The following is a 15,827-nucleotide window of genomic DNA, read 5'->3' on the forward strand; positions in this document are numbered from 1 at the left end:
ACCATAGCTTGTCATCATATTGAGTTATTAATTATGTAACCTGAGAAGTCTTCACACAACCTAAGAAGTCATTAATACTGGGAAAACTAGCATAGAAACAAAATAATTTATTAAGGCAGGTAATGATGCTACAAATAAGTGATAGTATTTGTTTTGGTTGAGGTATAGCATTGACATTGCATGAATAATTTGATCTTATTACAAAAAACGTTTTAGTCTCTTAAATTTCCACTGAGAATGTCAAAGTGCATGTGTGCACTTCCATCCCTTGTGTTCACTGGCAGTACCATTCGCCTGTATTTCTTCTGGATTAGAATTTCCAATAAACGAAAACAACCAGTAGGAAACATTAAAATCAGAGTGCAGGTTGTGCCAGCCCTTTTTTATTCTGTAATTTTTCATGGGATAGTTGGTACCTACTCTTAAAAGTACTATGCTTAAAAATTTAAAAAGTCAGACTAAAAGATAGTAATCAAAATGAAGAAGCTATCCTATGTAATCTATTGATTGCTCTTATAATTCATTTACTTTCCATGATATTTTGGAAATACACTGGCAGCCGCAGATCGCTAAATTTGGTTTCTCCTTCTCCAATGTATCATTCTGATTAATCTCTTCAACCCAAGGCAATTCTTTATCCCAGCAAATGTAGCTCACTGTCGAAATGTGATGATTCTTTCTCCTTTGTGACCTACATTTTCTCTTAGAAAACAGTGGATTTCCCCGGGAAAGCAATTTACCCAGGGAAATGTAAAACGCGTTTCTTTTACTCTATTCCAAAAGAGGCATTCCATTTGTCGCCTGGCAAACCCTCAGCTGCACTTCACATTAAAGAAACTGAAGCAAATTGGAAATCCTGGCCCGGGGCTAGTTATGAGCAGAGAGTTCAAAGAGCCTGTGGTCTGGTGCATTGTAACATGTCCTTTTCTTCTTTTTCAGTTTGGAAAACGGGAAGCCACATGATTCTTTCCCTCCCATGCCCTCCAGCCAGCTCCTCTAGACCCATCGCTGCCCCGGGATGGCTTGGGCAGAGCCCGCAGGTATCCCGGGAGCTCCAGCCAGCTCCTCTCTACAGGCTCACGGGTATCAGCCCTCTTTTCAAACACACATCATTCCTGCTCTGGCTGAAAATATATATGCATTTCTTTCAGATCTGACTCTGAACTACTGTCATTTTTGGACAGTAGCAAGAGAGTCCACCCTACAGCAAGATTTGTACACCCATTTCCCACCCACCCATCCCCACTTTTTTCCTCTCACCCACTCCGAAAAAGTCACAGGAAGACAGCATATCTATCTAAAATAAAGGGGGCTCCACTGCCCCCCGTGCTGTCCTGCAGGACCGTCCACTCCCAAACCTGAGGTGCCGCATCATCCCATATCTAAACAGAGATCACAAGACCCTCTCAGCAAAGGCTGCTGTTTCTCGCACAGTGAAACTTCAAATCAACCAAAGTGCTCTCTGGGTTCCCTTCAATGTTGAAATGGCAAGACATTCTGCATTGCTCCACAACCACACGGAGGTGTGTAGACTTCTCTTAGATGGTATAAAACCCCACTCATGACAGGATGGCACTGTCAGCTTGGGGGAGATGACATTCCGTGGAGTCCTGCAACGTGTATGGAGGTGATGGTGGAGTGATAACTCATCCAAGGGACCACAAAGCAGGTGTTCCCCTCCCCAGGTGAAAGGTCACGCTGGTTACTGAGACCAGCAAAGCAAGCCATAGACTCGAATTCAGTACCATCTTCAACAAGCCCCAACACGCCAAACTCATCCGCCCTCAAAAAAATAAGATTAGCTTTGGCATTATATATAAATGCACCGAACAAAGATGTCTCCAAACATTGGGCAAATTTTTGTTAAAAGGGGAAAATAACACAACAAAATAACGAGCTTACAAAGATTTTGGAGAAAGAATGTTTGTAATTTACCATACTCCATGTAAATACAATATGCAAATTTTATGTCATATGTGACATATTTCTACAGAGGAATCATGCACACATTAAACACTTTTATAAGTGTAGCACACTGATAGCATAGCTATATTAAAGTGCCATTTTTGTAGATCACAAGGGTCTAATATCAGCATTGCAACCTAATACATCCATCATTTGGTCAAATGAGTTACAAATCACGTAGTATACATTTAAAAAATATAGTTTTATTGCTTTCAGAGAGGAATGGAGAGGGAGAGAGAGATAGAAACATCAATGATGAGAGAGAATCATTGATCGGCTGTCTCCTGCACGCCCCACACTGGGGATCCAGCCCACAACCCGGGCATGTGCCCTGACTGGGAATCAAACCGTGACCTCCTGGGTCATAAGTCAATGCTCAATCACTGAGCCACCGGCCAGGCACTTAGTAGACATTTTTAAAAAATTGTTTTAATACCTAAAGGCTGAAGTGAAATGAACATCTCTCAATCAATAGGAGATGTGTCAGAATCTGATACAGCTAGAATGGAGTGGTCAGTGGATCTGATACTTTGTAATAGAGCATATTAGGCGAAAAAATACAGTCTGTATTTTTAATATTTAAAAAAGTATGCAATGCTCCATGGGACAGAGATATGGGGAATCCAGCTGCCCGGAGAGGCCTCAGCACCATTAGTTTATACTGATGTTGCTTTTGCATCATTGCTGGCTATGAAAGAAAAAAAAATAGAGTACTAGAGTTGATGACAGAGATTAGAATGATAATACAACTGTGAATGTGATGCAAAATCCCCTTCCAATTTCTCAGAAACAATGGGTAAAATATTTTTAATGTTCATATAAAAATGGCAGCCCTAGCTGGTTTTGCTCAGTGGATAGAGCATCGGCCTGCAGACTGAAGGGTCCTGGGTTTGATCCGGTCAAGGGCACATGCCCAGGTTGTGGGCTCTATCTCCAGAAGGGGGTGGGCAGGAGGCAGCCGATCAAAGGTTCTCTCTCATCCTTGATGTTTCCATCATTCTCTCCCTCTCCTTTCCTCTCTGAAATCAGTAAAAATATATTTTAAAAAGTGGCAGCCGCACTTGTTACCAACATCATAATGGAAGGCCCGCATATGTCATGTATGTAGTAGCAGGTCCTCTCATGCCTGTGTGGTACAAGACCCTGTCAGCAGCTTGTGCCACCTCTAGGATGATGACATCATATCTAGTGCTGCCACAAATCACAAAATCACACACGAACACGTAAGTAAATGGTCTTTTCTCAGGGTTCCGCTTTTGGGCGTGGCCACATCATTGGCACGTGAAGCACAGCATTGCTATAGATGTTCAGGAAGAACTCACTCTCAATTCCACCAAGCAGAGGTACCCCGTGTTCCCCCGAAGCACACGTTAATGATGAACACACGGACAAGTGAGGACGGCAAGCAGCAGGGGCCCTGTGTGGGAACGCTGCACGCACCGTTGCCGAGGGCTAGCTGCCCGTTTCAGACCTGGCACACAACCACAGTGTCAGGCAACTGTTAAAGGCCATATTCTGATAAAAACAGGGAGCCTGAAGGCATAAAGGCAGGCAAAAGAAATACATTACTCAATGACTTGCTATTCTTTGAATTTATGATCTTGAAAATTGACTGACTAGATAGAGCCTCCATTAGGCCTTATCTTATTAAACTGTCTTCAATAATTTCAAACTGTTATATCTTCTACAGTTTTGTTTTCGTTAAATGCCGGGAGCCGGTCCATCCTTGCTGTTTCAAGGGACCTGGCATATATGGCATACTGTTCTTAATATGTTTGCTCACCTTCTTGGCACTATGTGTTTTAACCAAGCTCTCCGAGAAAGGTTGTTTCCCCAGGTAGGGATTTTCCCCTGAAGTTAGGGAGGGAATAAATAAAACCCCTCAACTAAGTGCCAGGCGGGTAATTAATCACTTTAACTACGAACAATCATGCTTAAGCTACATAATCTTTACTCCCTGGAATGGAGATAAGAAACGCCCTAACCTTTGTAATAGAGATTGATAGGATTGAATCAACTGGTATAAATACAGATGTAACAAGACAGCAAGAGACAGAACTTAGAACACAGAACTTAGAACACAGAACTTAGAACACAGAACTCTGGAGATCCTAAGCAGAACCTCTCTGGAGATCGAGACCAGAACTTGGCTGGAGATCCTGGCTAGGCTGCTGATCAACTGAACGCTGTCTCCGTGTCATTCCTTCTTCGCCGACTCCGTCCACACCTTTGGGGACCCCTGGACCCGCTGGGGTTGGACCCCAGCAGTTAAACAATACTTACTAATGAACACAGTGAGCCCAGTGTCAGCAATTTTATAAGTCACTATGCTACACTTTTGTATCAGCATCTTATAAAATATTGAAAGCTATGATTTTCATCTGCTGAACTTAACAGTTGACTGTATTTCACTTAATTGCTAGAGTTGTACTGTGAAAAATATGTGGGCCCTTTAATAATAAAAACAAAAATCTATTTTCATGAAGGTTGCTGTGAAACTACTGAATGTATTTCAGGTAAAAAAAATTTTTTTAAATTATTTTGAGTTCAAATATAATGACATAAAATAGAGTAATGGCAGCATTTTTCCAAGCTAGGTTTGGCTGCACTGTGAGATCTGTCTGCATATGGAAAAGGGTTTTCCATCCATCCTCTAGCCCAGGGGTGGGCAAACTTTTTGACTCGAGGGCCACAATGGGTTCTTAAACTGGACCGGAGGGCCGGAACAAAAGCATGGATGGAGTGTTTGTGTGAACTAATATAAATTCAAAGTAAACATCATTACATAAAAGGGTATGGTCTTTTTTTTTTTTAGTTTTATTCATTTCAAACGGGCCGGATCCGGCCCGCGGGCCGTAGATTGCCCACGGCTGATCTAGCCTGTATGGACTCATCCTTCTCTTCTTGCTCTTCCTCTCCTTTCCCTTTTCCCCTAGTCTCCATCATTCTCTCCTCCATCTCCATCATCGTTGTCGTCATCATCATCATCATCATCATCACATATAACTGTGTTCAGAGCACCTGGCAGGCTGCGTTCAAGAACGAAAGGTAAAATCTGTACCCTTTGTAAAGGGAGATGGGGCATAACACACACACTAAAAGTGATCAACAAGACCTGCATATATTAAATGCTAAACAGGCATTTAAAAAGTAACTGTTATAAGAATTCAAAAGAGTGATTAACCCTTTAGCATTATTTAATTTTAATTCTGACGTTCTGCCTCGAGGGAAGTTGCTTAGTTATTTTGTAAATGTTTACAATGGATTATGAGGAGAGGAAAGGAGAAGGAATCCGAATTTTCTAAACTCCTACTATGTTGCAGATAGTATAACAACACTTTCACCAGCTCACTATTTCAACTAACACTGACATTAAATCCAAAGAAAATGGCAGAGAAAACGGATTTCAAAAAGTGGGTTTTGAGCCCTGCGGTGTGGCTCAGTGGTTGAGTGTTGATTTAGGAACCAGGGGGTCACGGTTCAATTTCCAGTCATGGCACATGCCTGGGTTGCTGGCTCCATCTCCAGTGGGTGTCATGCAGGAGGCAGCAAGCAAGATTCTTTCTCATCATTGATGTTTTTCTCTCTCTCTTCCTCTGTCTGAAGTCAATAAAAACATATTTAAAAAAATTATTTTAAATAGTGGGTTTTGAGAAGAGCCAGAGTGAATGAGGCAGGTTGAGTTTCATCGGAAGTGAGTTGGGGTGTGGCAGGAGCCAGGGCTGCAGCAGAGGCCACCTGATCTGGGAACCTGCCAGGTCCCTGGCCACTCAGGATGGCAGCTGACTACAAAGCCACCAACGGCTCTACTTCCCAAAGGCTCATGGAAAGAATCTGAGTGTATGGTTTTTGAATTCTAGACCTTATCATGTAATCACAAATTTCTATTGTGGATGTTTGAGTAGAGAGACTTAAATGCTGTAAGTTCAATTATTCTATGAGTAGCATTCAACATCATCTTCTGCTGTAAAGGGATGAGAAATGTTAAACATTTGATGACAAACCATCATAAAAATATCTGAGTTATAACAAACCATTAAGTCAATCTAGGTTTGGTAACATCATGGCACTACCTCAGACAGAACATCCCAAACCATATTCAAACATATCTAAGAGTTCCAGTGCTCAAACAATGCTCAACCCTATGTTTTAAAAATTGATTCTAAATTGCAAAATTCTTAGAGGTGTTTTATTAAAAATAAATATAATTCTTTACTACCACTGAAAGTCTAGAATTCAAAAATTTGAATTTAAATGCTATATTATGGGGAAAAATTATTTTTATTACTAGATACATTTTGTTCTCAGAACTGAAATAAAGTTCATTAAGTTATAACAAGTTATTTCATTAAGTTAAAATGCTCTGTATTGTCTGGATAACTGTGTGAGGTTTTTTTCTGGTTGCCCATAGATTTGAGTTACTAAATAGCCCCTAACTAAATAGTGTGCCCATAAAGTTAAAGAACATTTAAAATTTATAAGAAAAGTATAATCAATATTTATTGATATTAACATATATGACACTAGATACTCAATATGAAATGCTTAGGAAAGTGCCTGGATTTTTAAATATTGGCTATTACACAGGGTTTGGCAAACATAGGTTTATAGTTTTGAGTACACAAAAGAGTTTATTCTTATATTCTTATTTCATATTTCTTACATTATTTTCCATACAAAAAACTGTAAACCTACTTTTGCCTCAACCTGTATTTACTATTTTCCATGATATCTAAATCATGTTAGTAAAGGGAGTTAGCTATGGTTCAGATGTGCAATCACTAAATTGAAGTGTAAAGGTGACATAGCATAGACTATTAAAAATGAAAATCAATATCCACTAATACAAGAAAGGTGATATGGGGAGGTGTCTCAAAAAATGTAAGCGCCCTGACCAGCTTGTATCAATGGTTAGAGCATTGGCCAGAGGAACAAAGGGTCTCGGGTTAAATTCCCAGTCAAGGGCACGTACCTGGGTTGCAGGTTTGATACCAGGCCCCAGTCAGGGCTCCTCCAGGAGGCAACCAATGTATGTGTGTCCCTCTCACATTGATGTTTCTCTTCTCTCTCTCTCTCTCTCTCTCTCTCTCTCTCTCTCTCTCTCTTTCTCTCTCTCTCTCTCCCTCCCTCCCCCTCCTAAAAATCAATGGAAAAAAATATCCTCAGATGAGGATTGACAACAAGAAAAAATTGAGAATTAATGGCTGTTTGGGAAAAGGAATCTGACCAAGTACTATTTCTTGAATTATTTTATTTATTTATTTATTTTTTTATTGCTTAAAGTATTACAAAGATATTTCTTGAATTATTTACTAGAACTTTTTTTTCTCATCAAGTAACAATAAGAATATAAATAATTATAAAGTATTTCTTCCAGATTTTATTTTATTAAGAAAGAATAATGCTGGGAGCCGGTCCATGCTTGCTGTTTCAAGGGACCTGGCATGTACAGTATGCCATATATGCCAGGTCCCTTGAAACAGCAAGCATGGACCGGCTCCCAGCAGAATAACTAATTCATTCATTCATTCATTCATTCGAAGAATCCTTCTAATGGGGGAAATAAATTACATTAAAATAACAGATAAGTTGTTTGCCAAAACATTGAAATTTCTATTATTAGTGGAAAATAATAATTAGCCAAAATTTTCAATTGCTTCACTTGTACTTGAGAATAATAATTTAAAAAGTACGCATGCTCCATGATGGGAGGCAATGTGACAATATGTTTGGTATTCCTAGCATAATTCTCAGGGATAGATTCCATCCAATCACTCTTTTGTAGAGGTAGGTAAACAAAAAGATTACTATTTCTCATATAACAGAAGTTAAGCCCCAAAACATTCAGCCATTTAAACTATGTGTCAAAATGTCTTTCTTTCTTTGAGCAGTTATCTAGTTATTCTCAGCAGCAATGTTCCGACGTTGATATATCTTCACGTACCTCATTTAGAAGCCAACAGCCACCCTTCCTTTCTCCTCTGACCTCACTTCTCACATTGTAACATAATTCCCCCGTGAACTCTATAAACAGAGCCCTGTGAACCCCTGACTTTCATTTGTGACCCAAGTCAAATTTCCCACTCACAGCTTAAGAGAAAGCAAATCATAATCTTCTGTTGTTCTTTCCTTTTATTTTCACAGACAAAGGAGGATGTTGCCCTCAGATTAAGACTCCCTGAGACAATGGTCAGGACGTGGAGGGAGAACTCAGGGGAAAACAAGACTTATTTTTACATTGTCAGCTAATCCACAGCTGTGCCACCTGTTCGTGTGGATGCTGTCCAAAGGGATTTGAAGTGCAGCCAGGCAGTCTGCCCTGGATACGGCAAAGAAAATTGTCAAAGCTTCTCCACGGGGGAGGGTGTATGTGTACAGGGAAATGGAGGCCAAAATGGACACTGGACGTATTTCCTGCACTTTGTAAATCCCACATGTGCCGTTACCTTTGGGATGAACTACAGCATGATTAGTTCCTAAGAGCCATCTTGTAGTCATCACTGTCCATAGGTTAGGCTGCAGCACTGAACTGCTCAGTCTCCTTAAATGTTTAAGTCTCCATTTAAGAGTTCATGAAGCAACTATATCAGGCACTTTCATTCTAAAAGGTGAATACACTCATTTTAACGATATTGTTAACACACACACACACACACACACACACTCACACGCACATGCTTTGTCCTAACGAGATGATAGAACGTGTATGAAGCATTTTGGGTGGCTGCGACAAATAGCACCGAAGTTATAAAAAACATAATTAGCAACTGATCCAATGAAAATATAAGATGGAAAAATTCTAAATCATTATTACCTAAACCACAGAAGTCACAGTAACCAGAGCAGTGCAGAAGTTCTTGGAATCTCTGTTAAATTTTATGAAAAATACAGCTAATTTTCCTCACTGACAAGTGTCAGAACTACCCTGGTGACAACACGAGCTCATTACTTAGCCCCCAGCATTGCATGCAAGTGGAAACACAGCTGCAAATGGGGGGGTTTGTTTCTCCGAAATGCTGTACAGAGTCTGAATCTCCATCTCGTCCACCTTTGTCAGCCAATATTGTCAGGTGGCTGGTGACGATATGGTTGAGGTGAAATCTGTCCACATGGCACTAGAAAAACAAGACAAATCCCCCTTTTCATAGGTCTGTAAGTAGCCAATATCCAAGGAGCAAAAGGAGGCCAATTCTTCCATTTCTATGGTTATTCAAATGGTTTTGATGTTGTTATTGCTTTCCTAGCCACGGGTCTATTGATTTCAATAGCATGCTAGTAAAGTTTCTAATTCTGTTAATAAAGCAGACACTTTGAGTCATTCTGGTTCTTTCATTTATTTGCAATGGTGCTCAAAATACATAGTTTACTACCAATACTGACTTACTGGTAGGTAGTGGCTTTAGGGTAAACTAATTATTCGAGTCTAGGAATCACCTAGAATGTGTTAAAAGGTAGTGTCACGTTGAGATTTAAGTTCACAACAAGTATACATTTGGTTCAGCTGCCACTTTGCAGGTTAAACATGGGGGAGAAGTTCTTAACATTAAGCCTCTTTACCCAAGACTGCTAACAGAATCTGGACACTAAGAGGTCTTTTATTGGGCGTCTTTTGATTGCAAAGAACAAAGATTCACTCAGATTACCTGGAGATGGGCAGCATGGTCACTATAAGAATATATGGAGAAATGGAGAAATAAGGAGATCATCAAGGCTACCAAGAATCATCTTTTCCCAGTTCTCAAGAAAGGAGTCCCATGGACTCAGCTTTTTTTTTTTTTTTTTAGCCAAGATTTACAGGTCATAGATTATAGGCACACCTAGGGATTGGCTGCCATTGGTAAGGCTGTGCACATCTGGCAAAAAAAGCCAGAGTTGGTGATAAAGAATGCAGCCATAAATTACAGAGTACAGCTGACTCCTGCAGTAGACCTGTGTGGATGAGGCTGAGTCATTGAGAAGGGGGTGTGGCAGGCAAGTCATTACTGATGTCCGGTGACACTCAGTGTGTTGTTAAAAGTCAGGCCCTAGTCTAGTCTGACTGCATGGAACCCTGGCTCTGATACTTGTTACTATGGGATTTTTGGTCAAGTTAATTAATCTATTTGATGTTTTAGCTTCCCCAATATTAGAACCACTTAAGGTCATTGTGAAAAGTCAATGACTTAATTTATGTCAAGTCCTTAGGCCACTGTCTGGCACTGGAATCACTGAGCAATCTAGGTTGACCAATTGCATCTGGTGTCTTAGAGCCAAAGCACCTCCCTTCTCATTTATTATAGTGGTGTCTCTTGAAGGGATGGTGTCTGGCTAAGGAAGGGTGAGGCACCTAAGTCCTCTTTCAAGACAAAAATAACCCTGGTCAAAAAATTTTTCCAAAAGACTTTCAATCAGCCCATAAATATGATACATATGTTTTTGTGAATAGACTCCTTTATAGTGATGTGTGCATATAAACATAGAATGTAAAATGTAAAGCATGTACTTATGAGCAGACATTCAAATTTAATTGTACAGTATTGTCAATATGAGATAGATGGACATTAAGACCCAATGTCCTTCCATCTAGATATTCCTGCTGGTTTTCAAGGGTAAGCATATGCTGACGTGACATGTGCTAGTGGTGCCGGTCTAAGGATGAATAATGACCACGAATAGGTGGCCCTGTGCTGGGTGTTGAGATGGAAAAGCTGGCCCGGTTCACACCAAGTTTGATCTCCTTCCTCCAGTGACCCAGCCCTGGAGGGTCACCGAGCCTTGCTTCCCTGGGGAATGTGCTGGAGAAGAGGTCAGAGGATGACTGCCCTCTGAGAGGATGACTGACCTTCATCCTGAGAAGCTGAAGACATAAATTCATGTGCCTGGTTAATCACACTAGGAAAACATGACGAGTAACACCGTGCATTATCTTTTGAGCTGATCAAACACTCCCGTACATAAGATGGAATTCTGAAGCTTGCTTCATAGGATATTCACGTGCAATAATGAGGTCAATGAGGTTTCTGGATCTTTGGGACAGTTTAGTCAGTTTATGAAGATTCCAGCTTGAGAGCTCTTCCTGTGCCTATTTTTTTCTCTTTTATGTCCATATAATTTTATCAATTCTGATCAATGATTCCTACCTCTGTGACCACCTCTTAATTCAGAAATGCTGTCATTGAGGTTATCTATGGTGTCACACACTTTCCTGGCCACTGGAACATGCATGCACTAATTCACTAACGATCAGACACCCTTAAATCATTTTCATGTTCCAGACATAATCACATGTCTTCGAGTCATAAATGTACACCTTTTTACATCTTTGTAAAGATCTCTTCGTGGACCTTGCCAACCCTGCTAAGTGGGGCCCTTGTTGTCCTCTCAATTTCTGAAGCCCGCGATGCTAGGTTTATGGTGGCCATATGTAAGGGCCAACCTCAAAACAGCTGCTTTTCTTTTTCTTCTTTTCTCTTTCCCTCCAAACCAGAACACAGTTGCTTTGGATGAACACAAGATGAAGTAATTGGCTTTCATTTAGAAGACATGTTTTACCAAGAACATATGCTTCTTAAAGACTAGACTCCCACTCAGCATGATGAGATAGATCTGTACCTTTGGGGAGGGGGGCAGAAATGAATGGAGAGACGGAGCAATGACCCCAGTGCAGTGTCACCCCAAGGCATGGGCTCATGAGCAGTGGCTGTGAAGTCACCGTACCTGTAAATCATCCTCTCTCGCAGGCCGAACACATACAGTTAAATTAGAGTAAATGTTAGGACGGCCTTCAATTGCCTTTTACAGATTAAATGGGGTAGGGAGATCCCATTATGAAGAGAAAGGTATTCCTTATGAAAGACCTTTTAGGGTTCTTAAGCATCAACTGTGTTATTGCTATTTTTATATAAGTGTGTGTATGAGACTGTCAGCTTCCATTTTCCATTCTGGTTGGATTTGAAAGGCGACCTGGGTAAGCACTGACATGGATTTGAGTCCTTCTCATTTATAACAGGGAAGACGAGGCTTTAATTGCAAGGGGGTGGGGGGGGGGAGGAAAGCATCTTTCAGATGGAGGAACATTGTGTGGTATCTGAACTATTATTGAAGACAAGCCTATGCAGTTTCAGAAAAACAGGAGAGGCGCTGACGCAAAGCACTGCTCCCCTTGAAGGCAGATGGGCCATTCAACCTGGCCACCCAGACTCCTGGCCAAGCTCTGAGAGTCCACCTGCTTGTCAGGTGGCTCCTCCAGCTTAGATCCCATCAGGATGTGGAGGAAGCATCAATATTCAGAGACAACTTCCCAACAACAAAGTGACAGAGGAAAGGTGTCACAGGCAGAGCCGAGAGGAACCCACGACCAGGTGTGGAGAGAATGAAATCATCTTCTCAAATATGAAAAAAGCTTAACCAAAGATATTTTAACTGTATATCTTTATGTAGTTATAGACCATTATATGACTTTTTTCTTCTAATGTTTTAAAAATTGTTTTCCACTACTGTTCCCGAGGAAAGTACGCACATCTTAATGATAAGAACCCACTGCGACAGACTCTTCCCCATCACATCACTGCTGTCTCCACCCCCACAGAGGAAAGATTGTCAATGTTCCCTGGGAAAAAAATAACAACTAATTACATCATTTTTCTTCATTCCGGCATCTACCAAGGCGTGCTCAGACACATTCAACCTGTTACCACCATCCATGATTTATCTCAAGGTTTTATTGAGTGTAATGAATAGCATCTCTCTATTTAAAATCATCAGCTTATCTTTCCTTAAAGAAGTTGACTAGCCAAAAAGCCATCTTATTATGTGCAATAAAAAAGATATTGCAGTATTTTATTCTTAAAGTAAAACAGGCATGGAGATGCCTGTTAGGGATGGAAAGTACCATGAAAACCCACCATTTCAAATCACTGATGAAGACTTACGCTATCTGTTCATATGATAGAGGCAGTTGAGGTTTGTTTTGTTTTTTTACATTTAACCTCTAATTATAGATCACATGGAATCTCTGTAGGTTATTTTGTTTATAGTACAGATTGTCATTAACAAGCATGCTAATGACAAAAATGTAGGCGCGGGCTTATTTATTAGCTCCCTCTGTGGCTTATGTAAAATCCTTATGTGCTTATCCTCATGGACTCTGACTGTGTGTGTGTGTGTGTGTGTGCGTGCGCGCGTGTGTGCAAGAGACCCAACAAAGCTGAATGACTCAGAATAATAAAAACACTATATCGTGCTTCCAAACTAGCTATTTTATCATGTAAAATATGACATTTTCTAAAATAATGCATTTATACACATTCGAAATCAGATTTGATCCCTAGATCCTTTGAATATGCATCTTGAATACTGCCTTCATGTATGTGCTGCCTGTGTTCCTGCTTCATTCTAAGGACACACAGCCTTCTCTGTGACATTACATAAGCCTGAACACAGACAAGAGGGAAGCGCTGCTCCCCTGGGGTGAAGCCGGTCCCTTCAGAGCCACACTCAACGCACACAAATTCAGGAGCGTTTGCATCACTTGAAATTGCCAATATTTGCCCATTCTCAACCCATACAAATGACAGTTTCCCATTAATGCGTATGGGCAGATGGACCTACACAGGCATAACGAAGCATCAGAAGACCCCGTGGCGTGGGCTGGTCAGGGGTGACGACAGCCAGGTCTATAGGAAGGAAAACCTAACGTCAGTGCCCTCACGGGAACTGGCGAACCGTGGCTTCGTCTATATTTTAACGGCAAACACGCACACACAAAAAAGATTTTTAAAACAGGTGTCCCAACCAAGCTGGGATAAATAGACTCTTGCTCTTTGTTCTAGGAGAGGCCCTGTCAGAGGCACCGAGGACGGGTGCATCCCCAGGTGTCAGTACAACCAGCCCCAAAGATTGCGTGGTGCTCACACCAGGAATCCCTGGACCCAGACCGACCAGCATGGGAACGTGCACTGAACACAGGGTCGCAGAGACGGGTCTGCAGCAACAATGGCCACCGCGCAGCCAGACAGGACTGCGGGCGAGGCCAGGCAAGAGGGAACCAAAATGCCTGCCCGGGAGCCACATCCATCAGCCCTCCTGGCAAGCGCCGAAAGCAAGCCAGGGAGCTGCAGCATAATGCCCGAGCGCCGCGGAAACCCCTTGCAGCACAGTACCTTTTTGTGTCTGCCCCTCTTCCATATTCTCCTCCATGGCCACCTCTCTTCTGTGGAATCTGGTCCCCGGAATTAATCAAAAGCTCAATTAGATGCTGGGAGAACTGGCGGCTTTCCTCCCTGGGCTCCGATAGCAGCGGCTTGGGCAAGCCCTCGGAGCTCAGCCCCGGCTCCTCGCGCCTCTTGTTTGCTGGGAGACAGGCTGTCAAGTGCAATTTCATTCAAATTACTCTTCCGTGAAGATTATCAATTTTTCTTCTCAAAGCTGCCCATTGTGGAGCACTGGAGGCAGGGAGTCACGCAAACAGCCTGAGAGTTTTGGGGGGAAATCTGGTCTGGATCCCAGGAGTGGAGACTCTATGATTCATAAGCCTCGCTTTGCATTTAAATTGGGGGGAAGAAATAGAGGGTGGGATTGAATGCTGGGCTTTAGATTGGAAGCAGGCTGGGCTGAACAGACGGAGGGGTGGCCTCCTACAGGAGGCAGACCACCACCCAGAACCCCCCTTCGCCACCACAGTGGGCAAGCCCGGCGCCTGTCCCTCTCAGAGCGGCAGGAGTGGCTTCCCCGGCCACATACCTTGCAAAATGCGTTTGCCTTTCTTCTCCTCACTAAGGACCTAGTTAATCTGATTATAGGGTGCCCCCAAGCACACAGCCCTACCACCACACGATCTGGTCTGTAAAGGGTTATTAGTACCAGAGGACGTGTAAGCTCACACCTTTCAGACTTAGAAAGATATAGAATGATACGGCTTTCAAAAGAATAAGTATAAACCCTTAAGCCCAAAAGATGCGTCTTAAGTAATTATTTTTCCTCAGGGCCACGAGACCCCTCAGGGAAAGGGAGAAAAACACCAACATCACATAAAAGAATCTATCGACGTCTTTGTAATTTATTGTTCTGGCCGTAACCCACCCAAACTGCTGATTTTAAAGGGGAATCTCTTGAAAGAGAATGGTTTCAGGGGTCATTTCTGGGGAAGGAGGAGGAAGAAATCCTAGAAAAGGAACAAGGGGCTAAACAATTCATAATGGGCGCCTGCAGTCTGATTTGGAATGCAAATCCCGGCCTTGCAGGCTGGCGAGAAGCTCGCATCTGTGCTCCAGCCTGTGAGGGACAGCGCACAGCCCCAAGGTCCCCACGCTGCACAAAAGGTGGAGTGAGAAAACAAACAGCGTCCCTTTCAGGGAGAGCAAACCTCCGCTAGAATCTGAAGGAGGAAGAATCTCTGTCTCTGTTTCCATCTCTAAGCAAGCACACAGACACACACACACACACACACACAGGCACGCACACACAGACACACATACATACACTCACACACACATGCACGCACACGCACAGGCACACAGGCACGCACACACAAACACAGGCATGCACACGCACAGGCGCACACACACACATGCACACAGGCACGGCACGCACACACAGGTACGCACACGCATGCACACAGGCACGCACATATGCACACTCACACACACGGGCACGCACACACACAGGCACGCACACACACATGCACACAGGCACACGCGCGCACACACACAGGCATGCGCACACAGGCACGCACACACATGCACACAGGCACGCGCGTGCACACACACACAGGCACGCACACACACAGGCACGCACACACACAGGCACATAGGCACGCGCACACGCACTCACACACACATGCACGCACACACATGCACACAGGCACACACACACACTCACACACA

The 15,827-nt window shown here is 42.5% G+C and overlaps 1 protein-coding gene across 3 annotated transcripts in view; it reads right to left on the reverse strand.

Moving 5' to 3' along the window:
- Positions 1-15,827, reverse strand: part of GPM6A (glycoprotein M6A) — a 191,162-nt gene that overhangs the window by 75,325 nt on the left and 100,010 nt on the right. Inside the window, exon 1 of one of the 3 annotated variants that reach the window (XM_081085091.1) lies at positions 14,106-14,761. The exons of 1 other annotated variant lie outside the window; for it this stretch is intronic. In XM_081085091.1, coding sequence (XP_080941217.1) covers positions 14,106-14,142 — 37 coding nt within the window. In that variant the 5' untranslated portion in view covers positions 14,143-14,761. Of the gene's footprint in view, positions 1-14,105; positions 14,762-15,827 lie in introns of those variants that run through there. One more of the 3 variants, XM_081085093.1, reaches the window with a different exon arrangement.

This window comes from Myotis nattereri (assembly GCF_964212035.1).
Source record: "Myotis nattereri genome assembly, chromosome: 2".
Classification (NCBI taxonomy): Eukaryota; Metazoa; Chordata; class Mammalia; order Chiroptera; family Vespertilionidae; genus Myotis; species Myotis nattereri.